General features: G+C 43.7%; 1 protein-coding gene across 2 annotated transcripts in view; it reads right to left on the bottom strand.

Annotated features, from left to right (window-relative positions):
- Positions 1 to 15,694, bottom strand: part of PLA2R1 (phospholipase A2 receptor 1) — a 206,411-nt gene that overhangs the window by 22,825 nt on the left and 167,892 nt on the right. For both annotated transcript variants that reach the window (XM_033944552.1, XM_033944553.1), the window contains exon 26: positions 456 to 596. In XM_033944552.1, the coding sequence (XP_033800443.1) occupies positions 456 to 596 (141 nt within the window). The remainder of the gene's footprint in view (positions 1 to 455; positions 597 to 15,694) is intronic.

Raw genomic sequence — 15,694 nt, 5'->3', positions numbered from 1 at the left:
TCATCTCGCCCGTTTCCTAGATACAGGAGCTGGGGGAAGTTTGGAAAGATGGCCTCATCCAACAATATGATTAATAGATAGTTCCTCTCCCGTCCTCTGGTATCTTCTCTCTTCTCTCCTTTTGGATATGCTCCCATAAAGGAAATAGCTCTCTTTGGAAAGAAGCCACCCCTAGCCAGGTGCCTATACTACCTAATGGGAAATCTGGACCTTGTAATACAATCATGCCTGTTTAATTTTAGTAGTAGAAAAGGAGTGTGATGCTCCTACTATAGTGTATAGTGCTTCTGTGCAACTCCTAATAATTTTTTTCAGTACTGCCACATTTATAAATAGAGGTTCCAGCTGCTAGATCAGTTCAATAATTTCAGCAACCTATTTTAAAAGATGAAATAATAGAAGAAAATGGCATTTCAGAGTTTGCAATCAGATTTTAAAAATTAAGAATAAATTACCTTGCTGCTTGCAAAATTCATGTGCTCCTTCAAAATTTGTACCGTTCAATACTGTTGAAAAACTGTAGCAATTGCTTTTAAATTTTATCCAGGGAACATCAGCTTCTGGGCATTCCCCACTGAATTCAAATAGTTCTCGATCTGCAATAGGATCACAGTTCAAACTTACAGCGGTAGCGTGACATTTTCTCATTTCTAAGATTTTATTAACAATTTTCAGTAATTAAAAAAGCAGCAAGTCATTTATGAAGCAAAGGCATTTCCACTGTCTGTTGTGCCATTTTTATATCCTATGTTTTGTAAAATATAAACAAAACAAAAAAATCAATTTCTTTACTTAATTCAAGAAGTATTATGAAAACTGCTATTTCCACAACACCAGTCTCAATGTAATTCTAAACTCAAAAGACACCAGTCCAAGTCAATTCTGACTGAAAGCATTGAGCAGGCTGCCAATTCAACCAAACACCTTGTTCAGAACTGTAAACAGCCTACTGCAACCCCCCCACAACAGAATCATCCTGCCCAGTCAAAACTGAACTACAATGATTTTGCTGCATACTTTGCCAACAAAATTAAAAGTCTCTACCAGGATTTACAGTCCATTCCACCCAGCCTCCAATCAGCTAATCAGGAACACACAAACTCGCTCTCTTCTGACACTGACATATGGGACTCCTAACCCCAAAACAGAGGAAAGCCTTGACAAAATCCTACGGGATCTTTGACCAACTACCTGCTCCCTCAACCCCTGTCCATCAAAGATAGTGTAGCAGGCAAGCAAGGGCCTCAAAGATGGTGCCACTAAAATTGTGAACGCTTCTCTTTCAAATGGTATGCCCTTTGCTAAAAAAGAACAGCCTTGATCAGGACAAACTCAAAAGTTACTGGCAAGTATCTAACATCCCATTTCTAGGAAAACTTATAAAACAAAACAGTCTGGCCCTGATTCTACAAAGTGCGTCCCGATTTTAGGCAGCTGTAGGCGTCCTACAGCTGTCTAATCAGCCAATCGAGATGCACGTTTTATTAAAAAATGCTCCCCAGGCAGGCCGCCTATATTGAAGGCGCCTCCGGGAGCCTAGGGAGGCCCGCAAGACACCTAAGCTCGCCCAAGGGCCTTAGGCGAACCTAGGCGGCCCTACGCATCTCCCTAGTAGAGGAAGAGACGCTTACAATGTAGGCCAACAAAATGCTGGTCTACATTGTAAGTAGACGCGGCCACTATACTTATTGCGGCAAGGGATCTCTCTGCCGCTATAAGTATAGCGGGCTGCAGCCGCCTGTCCAATTGCCGGCAGGAGGGTGCCCAAACCCTCCTGCCATAAGATGCTCCCCCCTGACACTACCGATCGCTGGCAGGAGGATGCCAAAACCCTCCTGCCGCCCCCCCCTGACACTATCGATCACTGGCAAGAGGGTGCCCAATCCCTCCTGCCGGAAGACGCACCCCCTCCGCACCCCCCCACGCTAACAGCCCCCAAACCTCCCCCCCAACAAACTAACCTTTTCTTGTTGGCCAGACAGGACTTGCTCGTCCAGCCGGCAGGCCCACCTCGTCGAAATCAGTCGGGCCCGCCCCTTCCCGGCCCATCCTTCCGAAGCCTAAGGCCTGATTGGCCCAGGCTCTAGAAGCCTGGACCAATCAGGCCTTAGGCATAGCGGGTCCGCCCATCCCCACTTAATCTAAGGCCTCATTGGCCCAGGCTCTAGGCGGAGAGGAGAGGCGGAAGCTCGTAGCTGCGTGCTTCAGTAACTGCTGCTGGCTAACGGAGGGAGAAGGTACCTAAGAGAAATGAAGTAGATCCGAGAAATAGATTCGCTAAAGGCTAAGGAGGGAGATAGGGCAGGGAGGAAAGCTTACAACTTGGTGTTCTTGCTTGCTTCGGGCCTTCCTCGCTGCCGGGTCCTGCCGACTTTCTGTTTCTGTGAAGGCAGGACCCGGCAGCGAGGAAGGCCCGAAGCAAGGAAGAGCTCCAAGTTGTAAGCTTACCTCCGTCACTGACCTATCTCCTGCCTTAGCCTGTAGCGAATCTGCCGAATGAGGCAGGGGGGGGAGAAGTGATGGGGGGAGAGAAATGCTGTTACTGCCGCACCCAATTAGGGGAGAGAGAAATGCTGCTGCTGCACCCAATGGGGGTGGGGGGAGGAAGACCAGGGAAAGGAAAGGAGAGGAAAGAGATGCCAAGACCATAGGAGGGAGGGAAAGGAAAGGAGATATCAGACTATAGGGGGGAGAAGGAGACAGATGCCAGACCAGGGAAAAGGAAGGAGGAAGAGAAAGGAAGGAGTGGAGATGCAAGATAATGGAGGGGGTGGTGGAGAGGAGAGAGATGCCAGGGCATGGGGAGGGGAGGGAAGAGAAATGCTGCTGCAGCACCCAATTGGGGAGGGGGGAGAGGAAGAGAAGTGCTGCTGCTGCACCCAATTGGGGAGAGAGAGGGGAGAAGGAAGACCAGGGAAGGGGAGGAGAGGAAAGAGATGCCAAGACCATAGGAGGGAGGGAAAGGAAAGGAGCTACCAGACCATGGAGGGGGAAGGGATGTCAGGGCATATGGGGGGAGGGGGAGAGACAGATGCCAGACCAGGTGAAAGGAAGGAAGGAGAGAAAGGAAGGAGAAGAGATGCCAGATAATGGAGTGGAAGGGGGAGATGGAAGGAGAGGAGAGAGATGCCAGGGCATGGGGGGAGAGAAGGGGATAGAGGTGCCAGAGCATAGGGGAAGTGGTGGAGACAAAAAAAAATGGAGAGGGGGTGAAGCTGAAATGGAGAGAAAGGGCACAGGAGTACAAAGGCACAGAGTACAAAGGGCACATAGTACAAAGGAGAGAAAGGGCAAAGGATATACAGTTTATTGAAGGGACATAGAAAGAGGGAAGATGCCATATGGAACAGAGAGAGGGCGGACACTGGATGGCAAGGGCAGAGAGGGTGGACAGTGGATGCAAGGGGTAGAGAGAGAGGGCAAAAGCAGGGTAGAAGGGGCAAAGAGAGGGCAGATGTTGCATGGAAGGGAGAGAGGACAAGCGCTGTATAGAAAGAAGAGAGAGAAGATGATTAAAGCAGAAATGACAAAAGGTAGAAAGATTTTTTTTGTTGCTTTACTTAGAATCAAGTAGTATTGTAACTGTATTGATAAAAGTTTATAAATAGGAAATGGAAATAAGGCAATTTATTGGACTACACCCCTTTCCTCAGGACAGAATAGCATAACAGCAGTATACTGTACTGTTCTGAAAAAAGATTTGGCCTCTGAAAGCTAATTGAAAAATGGATTAGTCCAATAAAATGGTATTTTCTTATTTCTCATTATTTGTTTTATTTTTATTTGTTAATTTGTAAAGTGGTGATTGTTATGTATCAGTTTTTTCAAATTTACATCTACTGTATTTATATTTTGCACAGTATTAGGGGACGTGTCACTGTTTTTGTGGTGTTGCATTGTATCCAAAGTCTGGTTTCTTGGCGGTTCAGTTTAACTTTTGTCTACATATTTCTATTTTTAGTTTGTGATTATTCCATATTGGGCGAGGGTGTATCTCTTTTCTGTGTGTATGAAAAGGACTTAGTTTTCAGTTGGCATTGACTGCAGAATCAATTGACTGTGTGGGATCTGGCTTGTTTAGTTTTATAATGTATGTGTTAGTGTTCTAGTGCTCACTGCAGTGTTTAAGATGCTGCCTTTTCCTAGGTACACTCTTGTTGTGCGATATGTGGATTGTTACTAAAAAATATATTTTTCATATAGATGGGGGGAGGGGGGTGTCAAAAAATGATGGGCCCCGGGTATCACATATGCTAGGTTCACTACTGTTACTGTGTCACACTTAAATGAGAACCATATGATGTTGAACAAATTGGCATAACATTCAAGTGAAACAGGCAACCAGAGGCTCCTATGTACGAACTGATAGCGAACTATAGCCAGCATAAAAAAAGAAGTGCAAATCACTCCAGCTTGGTTTATGAAGGGACATTTTTGCTCAGAGACTGTGGTGTGTTGTCCTCAGTGGCGTACCAAGGGGTGGAAGATCCGCCCCGGGTGCAAGCCCTGAGGGGGTGCTCCCGGCCTTGGCGTCCAGTTCCCTACCACCCCCGACATCCGGATTTTCCCCCCGCACCGTTTGTGGTGGAGAAGCAGCCTGCAGTGGGATCGCAATGCCAGCGATCCCTGCGCTGCTTCGGCGCTGCTTCCTTCGCCGCGGTCCCGCCCCTCCTCTGATATCAGAGGAGGGGCGGGACCGCAGCGGAGGAAGTAGCGCCGAAGCAGCGCAGGGATCACTGGCATCGGGATCCTGCTGCGGGCTGCTTCTCTACTGTAGATGGTGTGGGGAGGCCAGGGGGCGAGTGGTCCTTCGGGGTGGGTCGGGGCATCAGGCCTTCAGGGTGGGGCGGGCAGGCAGGCCTTCAAGGGGGGGAGGCAGGCAGGCAGGCCAGGGGGACAGGCAGGCAAGCAGGCCTTCAAGGGGGGGCAGGCCTTCAGGGGTGGGATGCAGACATTTAAGGGGGGGGACAGGCCTTCAGGGAGGGGGGGCCCTGGTGTAGAAGTACACAGAGGGAAGGGGGGGTTCAAAGAGACGCGCATATGCTGGACTTTGGGTGGGAAGAAATAATGGGTCTGAAAATAGAGGAGAGGGAGAGAGATGATGGACCATGGTTTTTAGGGAGGGAAGGAACAGAAAGGGAGATAAGTTGGACACACGAGATGGTATAGAGGGGGGATAGAGATACTGGATAGGAGGGTAGTTGGGAAAAGAAAGGGAGAGATGGTGGACCCTGGGATGGTGGGGAAGGAGGGAGAGATGCTGGATGAAAGGGTAGTTAAGAAAAGATGGATCTGTGGAGGGAGATGAAAAAAGGAAAGATGCCAGACTTCCTGGGGAGGGAAGGGAAATGGGGAGGACAGAGATGGCATGCAGAAAGAAGGAAGAAGGAGACCCTGGCAAGCAAGTTATCAGAAGACAACCAGAGCCTTGGACCAACAAGATTTGAAAAATAACAGACAACAAAAGGTAGAAAAACTAATTTTATTTTCTGTTTTGTGATTACAATATGTCAGATTTGAAATGTGTATCCTGCCAGAGCTGGTGTTAGATCGCAAACGTGAGCTAGGATTTAACAGAGAGAGGAAAAGTCCTTTTTGTTTCTTTATTTTATTTACACCACAGCGCCAGTGTGGTTAGGAGAAGCCAAAGGGGGGTGAAAAAGCTATAAAATAAACCCACCAGGATGTTTGAAACCCCCCCCAAAAAAACCACCTAATTGGGCAGGAAAATTGAATTGAAAAATCAATTTAGTAGACTGAATCGAATCGAAATTTTTTTTCCTGAATCGGGCAGCACTAGTTTGCACTACTGTCTTAGACTTTAGGACCTGGGATTGGGGAGAGATGGCATCCTCAGTACTTTATAATGCAAGTGAAACGAGGATTTGGTCAGACTTTTGAAGAGTCTGCAGAAGAAAAATATTGTATAGGCCGGGGACATGAGACAGCAGGAAACGGGAACTTTTCTTCCTTCTATTTTTGTGAATGGCAAGGCTGAGGATGTCAGAGAGTTCAGTTAAAATATGTGCTTTATAAGAAAATATAATAATGTATTTTATAAAGTTTATAAGCTTTGCTGGCATACTCGGTGAGGTGTTCCTAATGGTGGTGGTGGTGGCAGCGTGTCAATGTATTGAGAGGAAGAGGTGGTCTGGGAAATTCTGTTAAGCAAACTCCGGGCCCATTTCCACCCCCCAGTTAGTCCACTCCACTCAACTGGTTCACACACTGAGTGGGTCTTTGGGTGTTGTGCCTGGGTAGTTGTTTTGGGATCTCTTCCAGTGGTTTGTCAGTATCTCCTTGTGGTCCAAGGAAGGAAACTTTGTTAACCTTAGCATTGACCTTCAGAATATTTTTGTAACAGCGCTGCTTGTGTGGCATTAAACTAAACTAAAACTAAACTAAACCTTAGGTTTGTATACCACACCATCTCCGCGTGCGCAGAGCTCGGCACGGTTTACAGAGGTTGAGAGGAAAGGAACTACAAGGAAAGGAAATAGGAGAGGGGCTGAGGAGATAGAGGGGGACAGGATACTAGAGCACGGGAGGTGATTAGATTTTTGAAAAGAGCCAAGTTTTCAAGTGTTTGCGGAAGGATTGGAAGGAGCTAGAATTTCTGAGCGGGGATGAAAGGTTGTTCCAGAGTTCTGTGGTTCTAAAGGGGAGGGATAGCATTAGGCTATGTAGTGATCGAAAGAAAAAACCAGACCTTTGCACATTTTTGCACTATATGGTGGGTGTATGAGGAGATTCACATTTCCTGCACAGCTAAGTCCTTGTGAAGTTACCTTGTTCTTTCTGTATTTGACATCTAGCAAGATCTCTGTTTGAAAGGAAAGATCTAAGCTTAAAAATGAAGTGGCCAGAAGTTATGATAAAAGCAGATAGCATTGCTTGTTTTAAGAAAGGTTTGGACAAATTCTTGGAGGAAAAGTCCATAGTCTGTTATTAAGACATGGGGGAAGTGTCTGCAAGCCCTGGATCAGTAGCATGGAATGTTGCTACTCTTTGGATTTTGACTAGTGGCTACTAGGCATGATGGACCATTTGGTCTGACCCAGTTAGACTATTCTTATGTTATGTTCTCATCTGTAGGGGCCTTTGTTTTTACTTCTTATTTTAGTGTATTTTTTGTGGGAACTTATCAGTGTTTTTCATAATGGGAACAAAAATGGAAGAGAATTAATGTGTGTGGAATGGGGTGGGGGGGGGTAACTAATTTCTTCAGCTAAATAATTCAATCCACGTCAATCAGACATAGGAGAACTCATACACCATTCACACACCCTCCAACCAAAATCGTCAAAAGAAAAAAAACTGTTCAACAACCTCCTAACATTCGACTCCCAACTCTACAACCTATTGACCTCGACCACAGACTACAAAACCTTAAAAAAAGAAATAAAAACCCTTCTATTCAAAAAACATGTAAAACCGAACTAACACAATCAGAACTGTCCCAAGCATCACCTGCAACTACTCCATATGTACTTCTGATGTCATAACAATTCAGACATAATTTATGTTATGTTATGTTTGGAATAATGGTTACATATATGAGGTTCAATAAAAGAAAATTTTCACTGCCTGTTTCTATTATGACCATTTATTCCGTTTCATGGTTATTACAAAAAAATATTTTTTACATGGGGGGTGGTGTCAAAAAATGATGGGCCCCGAGTGCCACATACCCTAGGTACGCCACTGGTTGTCCTGATTATTGATGACAAAATGTTATCTGTTTTGTGTTTCCCTTAGTATGTCTCATACTTTTCTATTTTAAAAATTGGAGTTCTTTTCCCCCGTCTTTATTTTATTGACTTATGTAAACTGCTGTGATCTGTATGTCAGTCCAACAGTATATCAAACATTTTAATACGCATAAACATAAATATTGACCTATAACTGAGATGAATTTCACAAGCATTATGGAGTCATTTCATCCAAACAGACTGGGAAAGAGACTATGGCCAAAAGCTATTCACAAATAAAAATCACTATACAAAGGTAGAATAGAAGCTATGCAAGAATCCACATAGCAGCAAACTGGGTTACATAAAGTGTATAAAGAGGAATTTTGAGCATGGCCTGCCCTGTTTTAAGCCACTCTTAAGAACATATAAGAACATAAGAATAGCCTCTCTGGGTCAGACCAATGGTCCATCAAGCCCAGTAGCCTGTTCTCACAGTGGCCAATCCATGTCACTAGTACCTGGCTAAAACCCAAGAAGTAGCAATATTCCATGCTACCAATACAAGGCAAGCAGTTGCTTCCCCTATGTCTTTCTCAATAACAGACTATGGACTTTCCCTCCAGAAACTTGTCCAAACCTTTTTTTAAAACCAGCTACGTTATCCGCTCTTACCACATCCTCTAGCAACGTGTTCCAGAGCTTAACTATTCTCCGAGTGAAAAAAATTTCCTCCTATTGGTTTTAAGAGTTTTTCCCTGTAACTTCATCGAGTGTCCCCTAGTCTTTGTAATTTTCGACGGAGTGAAAAATCAATCCACTTGTACCCGTTCTACTCTGCTCAGGATTTTGTAGACTTCAATCATATCTCCTCTCAGCTGTCTCTTTTCCAAACTGAAGAGCCCTAATCGTTTTAGCCTTTCCTCATACAAGAGGAGTTCCATCCCCTTTACCATCTTGGTCGCTCTTCTTTGAACCTTTTCTAGCGCCACTATATCTTTCTTGAGATAAGGAGACCAGAATTGAACGCAATACTCCAGATGAAGTATTTGTTAGTATTAGATTGAGAAAGAAAAATAATATATAGAGTTTGTAATATTGAATACGTGTGTGCTTGTTGAAGTGTGATTGGTATTCTTTTATTTTTTTAGCGTCCCCTCCTGAAGAAGCACATGGAATGCAAAACTCAAGTCGGGGAGCCGGCTTGGTGTTAGCAGCTTCGGGAGCTATTTGGTTGTTTGACTGCACAGGATTGCCTTTGAAGTACCACCATCCAGCTCATTTGACATAGAGTAGATGTTTGATGTTCAATATGTATAATGATTGTTAGTCACTGTGTAATGGCGGAGGGACTTGACAGTGTTATGACGGTCCCGTCGGCAACCAGTGCTGGTGTATATCACGTTTAGCACTTGTGGTTGTGGGTCTGAGCACTTCACTTTATATTCATAATATGTAGCCATCATATTTTGGTAATACAATATATGAAGTTAAAGAAATAAAAACTGTGATCTGAGGAGTATTGTCAGCATTATCACAGTAGTTTTATCGCTGATTCCCACAGAGTTGAACTGCCCTGTTCTAGGCCATAAAATGTATTAATTGCTTCAATGCCTCTATGCATGCGACTCATTCTTTCAGATGTACAAAGCTCCTCATGTGACACTTATTTCTACTGTAAGCAGTGTAACTTAAGAACTTGTTCTGAATCTTATTGTAAACCGCATAGATTCTTTGCAGAAAATTGTGGTATATAAGATACTGTATTGTATTGCATTGTATTGATTTCCAATGAGAATGGCAAGAAGACTATACTGTACATACTCAGGCCATGGTGTGAGCAAAAATTAAAGGCAAGTTGGCAGAAAGCCTGTCCATGTTTCTATCTGTCTGTTAGCTTATTTGCTTATTTTTTAAAATTAGGCTTTAAATGTTGTCTTTTCAGTTTTAGCTTTGAGGTCCTTCTCTGGATTATCACCACTTTTTTTATGAGCAGTAAACCAGCATTTTAACAAATCATCAGGTACAATGTGGTTCATACAAATAATAATAAAACAGTGCTTCACATCCAAGCCTTTACATGTAACAATCTAGCCATATCCCAATAAAGCACTTAAAAAAATCTATTCTGCTATCTGCGGAAATGTTTCCTCTTTGCTGTGTGTAGCTTCAGACACGTTACATAGAGGCACAATGGGTAATTCTCTGTCTCCAAAGGGTTGCAATTTTAGGCTCCTATTTATTAATCTCAGAGATTTCAAGTTACCCAGTTCCAAGTTGGAGGTTTTCAGATAGCCCTGGTTTTGAACTTGCATCCCATAACAGTGTGGTATTTGTAGTGCCTGATCCTGCCCATTGAAATTAGTACTACAAGTCCCCTGATGCAACAGGATAGGGTGGTCAGAAATCCAGGAGTGTCCTAAAATCTCCAGCCTGGAACTTTGTAACATGTGTCTCTAATCTGTGTTATGACAAACTGCAGGTTTACGGGCAACGTAGACCATTATTTACCAATAATGCAGCTTAATATGGTTGTTTTACTCTAATACACATTAAAAAAATAATGAGCTGCAAAGCATACAAATATATGCAAAGCAGCTCATTGCTATTCATATGAATATCACAGCTTGCAGCAAACTTCACAAACTATGCTATTCAGTTAAAGTTACCACCACTTCGAAACACAAGCTCCCTTCGATTGCCACTAGGGAGGCTTTTCAGCTAGCTGGTAGGTTGGGGCAGGGAAGGGTCAGTAGTTGGAGAGGGGAAGAGAAGTTAATTCTAGGGTTTTTTTTGGGCTATAAGGTGGCATTTATAGTTCAGTAGTATTTATTTATTTGGGAAGGGTGCGCTTGAGAAGAGAGAAAGGGAAAGGGACTGTATAATAGAGGAAACAAAAAGTTGAACCATGATGTTTTTGGTATTTGTACAATTTATTGCTTATGATATTCAATAAAAAATGTTTACAATTAAAGTTACCGCCACCTCAAGAGGTTTCTTTTTCCTAGGATCATCAGCCCGCTATTGTGTGTGCCCATGCTCCTGGGTGGCAAGTTAAAGGAACTGGTGAGGTTAGAAAAAAACCTGTGCCCCCTCCCCCAACTCCTGATTCCTGTTAATAAAAAGATGTGTAGGCCCCCTTATCTTTTTTCAAAGCTGAAGATCAGTCCTCCAACTCACCCTCTTCTTTGATCCACTTATCAAAGGGAGTTTATTTGGCAGCCCCAACCTTAGCAGAGGAGGAGGGAGGGGGCAATTTTTGCAACCACACAGAATTTACACGATGGCAAGCCTGAGTTAGCACCTATTACATTTGCCTTGCTGCAGTCAGGAACACAGAATGCTCTGAATGCCGCAATGCAAAAATAAAATTTACTGTAGGATACACTAACCTAGTGCTTATCTATACTTTTGTAGCTGTGAATCCATGATCATGGCAAAATAAAGTTGTGTGACCCCCCCCCCCACTGAGATACAGAATGATGATGTACCTATGGAAAGCCTAACCACCTCAAAATCCCAAACAACGAGTTTTATAACTCCATTAGTGGTCCCGACCCACAGTATGGAGAGCTCTGGACTAACCTGTGATATCCCAGTAAATTTTCCTACGGTAAAATAGCATATAAATACAGTGTTCTCCCCAGAAATCTTTTCCAGCCGGGTGGCATGAAAAAGTAGCCAGGTGGGGCGGGGTGGGGAAATTTGGTGGTGGGGAAAATTAAGGGCTCATTTTACTAAGCTGCAATAGCGTTTTTAGTGTGTGCAGAATTGCCGCGCTACACGGCTAGAACTAACGCCAGTTCAATGCTGGCATTAGCGTCTAGCACGTGCGGCAATTCTGCGTGAGCTAAGCGCACGGTAAAACTGCTATCGCAACTTAGTAAAAGGAGCCCTAAATGTGTACTATTTGTATTAGTTAATTATTATTAGTTATTTTCCAATGCTCAATATGGCAGCCTTGACACTTGTTCCATAATTTTTTATTAAATTTAAGAAGTATCCAATTCTAGAAGTGAATAATTAGATATTTGCCCTCTTTCAAATGGTATAGAGCAGCGTCTCTCAAACTTTTTAAACTCCAGCACACTAAACGGAGCAAATGTTTTTCATGGCTGGAAAAAATTTCTGGGGAGAACACTGTTGCCGTTAGTTTTCAAGGTCCAATCACGTCAAAGAATGATGCTTATCTGGGCAGTTGTATAATAAAAAGAATGGATAAGATAACATGAGAAGTGATATTGTCATGAACCAGAGGGATACATACCCTGTAGGTCCTAAAAGCAAGCTTGTGGATTAGATATAAACTATGAAGGCAGTGGTGTACCTAGCATATGTGACACCCGAGGCCCATCATTTTTTGACCCCCCCCCCCATCTGTATGAAAAACATGATTTTTAGTAACAATCCACACATCACTCAAGAGTGTACCTAGGAAAAGGCAGCATCTTACATACTGCAGTGAGCAGTAAAACTAAACAAGCCAGACTAGTACAGATCAATCCTACACAGTCAATCCTAACTGAAAACCATGTCTTTCAAACACACAGAACACAGAAAACACCTTCGCCTAGTATGGAATATGTAATCACAAACTAACCCCTCTCCCTTTTACAAAACTGTAATGTGGTTTTTAGCCATGGTGGTAACAGCTCAGACTCTCATAGAATTCTGAGCAATTACTACCATGGCTGGTGCTAAAAAACGCTCTACAGTTTTGTAAAAGGGGGGAATAAAATAGAAAAATGTAGACAAAGGTTAAATTGAACCACTAAGAAGCTGGACTCTGCATACAATGCAACACCACAGAAACAGCGATGCATCTCCCCTAAAGCAAAAAAATAAATAAATAGAATTTTTTTCTACATTATCTTCTCTGGTTTCTGCTTTCCTTATAGTCTTGTTACTCTCTTCCTTTCATCCACTGTCTACCCTCTCTCTGCCCCTTCTATATGGCATCTTCTCTCCTTGTATTCCCCTTCCATCTCTCCCTTCACCCCTATTATTCTGGTATCCATCTTCTTCCCTTCCCTCCTCCAATGGTCTGGCATCTCTCTCCTTTTCTTCCCTTTCCTCTCCCACACCCTCATGGTCTGGCATTTCACTCTCTCCTTTCCCTTCCCCCCACTTTCATCAGCATCTGCCCCCTTTCTTTCCCTCCAACCCAATTCCATCCAGTATCCTTCCCCCTTATGTCTCTCTCTCCTTTCCCTGTACACCAATTCCATCAGCATCTGCCCCCTTTCTCTCCCTCCACCACCCTTCCATACCACCCTGACCCCCTTCTTCTCCCTCCACCACCCTTCTATGCTCCTCTCTCCCTCCAAACCAGCAAGGTCCCATGATGACTGCTTCTGTTGCCTCTGCCTCTGGAAGATGTAAGTGACGTTGGAGGGGGTGAGCCAGCAGACACAGGGAGTTGCGGCAAGGTTCCGCAATGATTGCAGCTGCCGGTCCACCCCTTCCGACATCACTTACGTCTTCCGGAGGCAGAGGCGGCAAATGCAGTCATCGCGGGACCTTCCTGCACTTCAGTGCGGCTGCCGACTCTGCTTCGGAATAAGTATGGCAGCTGCGCTGAGGTGCAGGTGCCATTTAAAGCAGCTCAGAAGGTTCTGGATCCAGCCGGCTGTGTACCTCCCTAGGGCTGGCACCCGGGGTGGTCTGCCACTGTATGAGGGGACAAAAAATAATAAAAAGAATGGATAATTGACCGATTTAGACATGTCATACAATTATAACCACAAAAATATGTCATAAAATGTCATTCTAAACTCAAAAGACTCCAGACGAAAAGCAGACTATAGAAAGGAAACCAGAAAAGACTAAACCCATAGTACTAAGATCCAAATGCTAAAATCGGACATGTCCATTATGAAGAGACGTGTGGATCACCGCTAATTATAATGAGTGAGTCTTTAAAATATGAGACGGTAATGGATAGCCAGACCTTGTGGACGGAAGTGACAAATACAGGAGCCAAAACCAGAGCACCGTGATGAAACTTGAATGGAAATATGGATACCTATTTATACTTTTGAGTAAAATTGCGATGCGAACATGTCATAGAAAAGAATAAATAAGGTGTAAACTAAAAACCAAGAACAATATATTGTAACACTGAACTCAGAATTAATGAAATAACATGCTAAAAGAACTTAACCCCCCCCCTAAAATAGGGCATATACATACTTAAAATGATGGCTGGTTACAAACAGTATGCCTAGACTATATAGACCTAAACAGGGTAAAAGTAAACGTATGGGAAATGAACAGCTGATAATACAGAGTGTATCTTGAAAACATAAGCCGATAGTAGCTCAAAGAGAAGCCGACCGGGTAGATGAAAAGTGAATCTTGGGAAAGATCTAAATTATTGTTCAAATGAGCTTCTATTAAAACCAAAGAATAAAACCATAGCACTCGGGAAAGTAAAAAAGGGAGAGTAAAATGGACTTACCGAAAAAGTCTCTGCACTGATGAGATAAACTTGTATGCAGAATAAATGTGAACACACAACAGTGGGGCTATGATATTTGATCCATTGAAAGAGGCGTCAAAAAAGTGTCGGCAGTGGATTGGATGCACACTGATAGGGGAGGGGCATCGGGCGGTTAAAAAAGGCTGCTTTAATAAATAAATGAAAATACTGGTGAAAAACTAAATAAAAAACCAAAACCATGATAAAATGCCAAACCTAACTGCAAGTGGTAGTGAAAGTAGCATACCCGTAGTACTGTTAGTGCCAGAGCTGCTTAGAATAAAGAACCGTGCTGTACATGAGAAGAAAAAATAAAGAATGAGGTGATAAGATGTAAAGTGCTGGCCCCTCACTGCACCACTTGATAAAACTAAGGAGCGATATTCTAGAGCAGGGGTGCCCACACTTTTTGGGCTTGCGAGCTACTTTTAAAATGACCAAGTCAAAATGATCTACCAACATTAAAATAAAATTAAAAAAAAAACCCCACAAAGCACACTGTACGCATAGAAAATGTTAATTATCATTCCTATTCCGGGGTTTTTTCAAAGAGGTCAAAGCAGATGACTCTATGCATTGTCACCTCAGTAACAACCATACAAAAATAGACAAATATACCCCCTCCTCCCTTTTTACTAAACCACGATAGCAGTTTTTAGCACAGGGAGCTTCGCTGAATGCCCAGCACTGCTCTCGACGCTCATAGGCTCCCTGCGCTAAAAACCTCTATTGCGGTTTAGTAAAAGGGGACCATAGTGTAAAATATAGACTGCAGATATAAATTCAGACACATTTTGATCACTAAATTTAAAATAAAATCATTTTTCTTACCTTGTTGTCTGGTGATTTCATGAGTCTCTGGTTGCACTTTCTTCTGACTTTGCATCCAATCTTTCTTCCCTTCTTTCAGTCTGTATGCTTCCTCTCCTCCAGACCTCATTCCTTCCCCCAAATTTTTCTTCCTCTCTCCCCAAAGCCGCCACCCCCACCGCCCCAAGCTCTCCCTGCTTCGGGCCGACCAGCATTTCTCTCCCTGACGTCAATTCTGCCGTTGGGGAGAGGAAGGCTGATTGGCCCAAGATCGCAATCGACCTATTGGAGAAATACTGCCGGGTCCTGCCTTCACGGAAACAGAAAGTAGGCTGACCCGGCAAATTTTAAGCTTCTCTGACCTGTCTCCTGCCTTAGCCCATAGTAAACGCATGCTCCGGGGCTCTAACATGTGCGTGCTGGCTTCCCTTCTCTTCCTCCCCCCCCCCGGACATAACTTCCGGTTTCGGAGGGAAGAGAAGGGAAGTCGGCACGCACACGTTAGAGCCCCGGAGCATAAGTTCATTATGGGCTAAGGCGTGTAATCTCCAAGCCGGTTTTTTTTTTTTGTGTTGAGCAGCACTGGCGGCAGCAGCAGAATTCACAGCAGATGATAGCCGGGCGGTCATCTAAATTACCCGTGCGGACCGCCCGGCTAAAAGGCCCTAGGGAGAACACTGCAAATATACTCTTACTATGGGTCAATAAACAG

Source organism: Geotrypetes seraphini, chromosome 5 (genome assembly GCF_902459505.1).
Source record: "Geotrypetes seraphini chromosome 5, aGeoSer1.1, whole genome shotgun sequence".
Lineage (NCBI taxonomy): Eukaryota > Metazoa > Chordata > Amphibia > Gymnophiona > Dermophiidae > Geotrypetes > Geotrypetes seraphini.
Note: the sequence above shows the minus strand (reverse complement) of the source record. Positions and strands in the feature narration are given on the sequence as shown.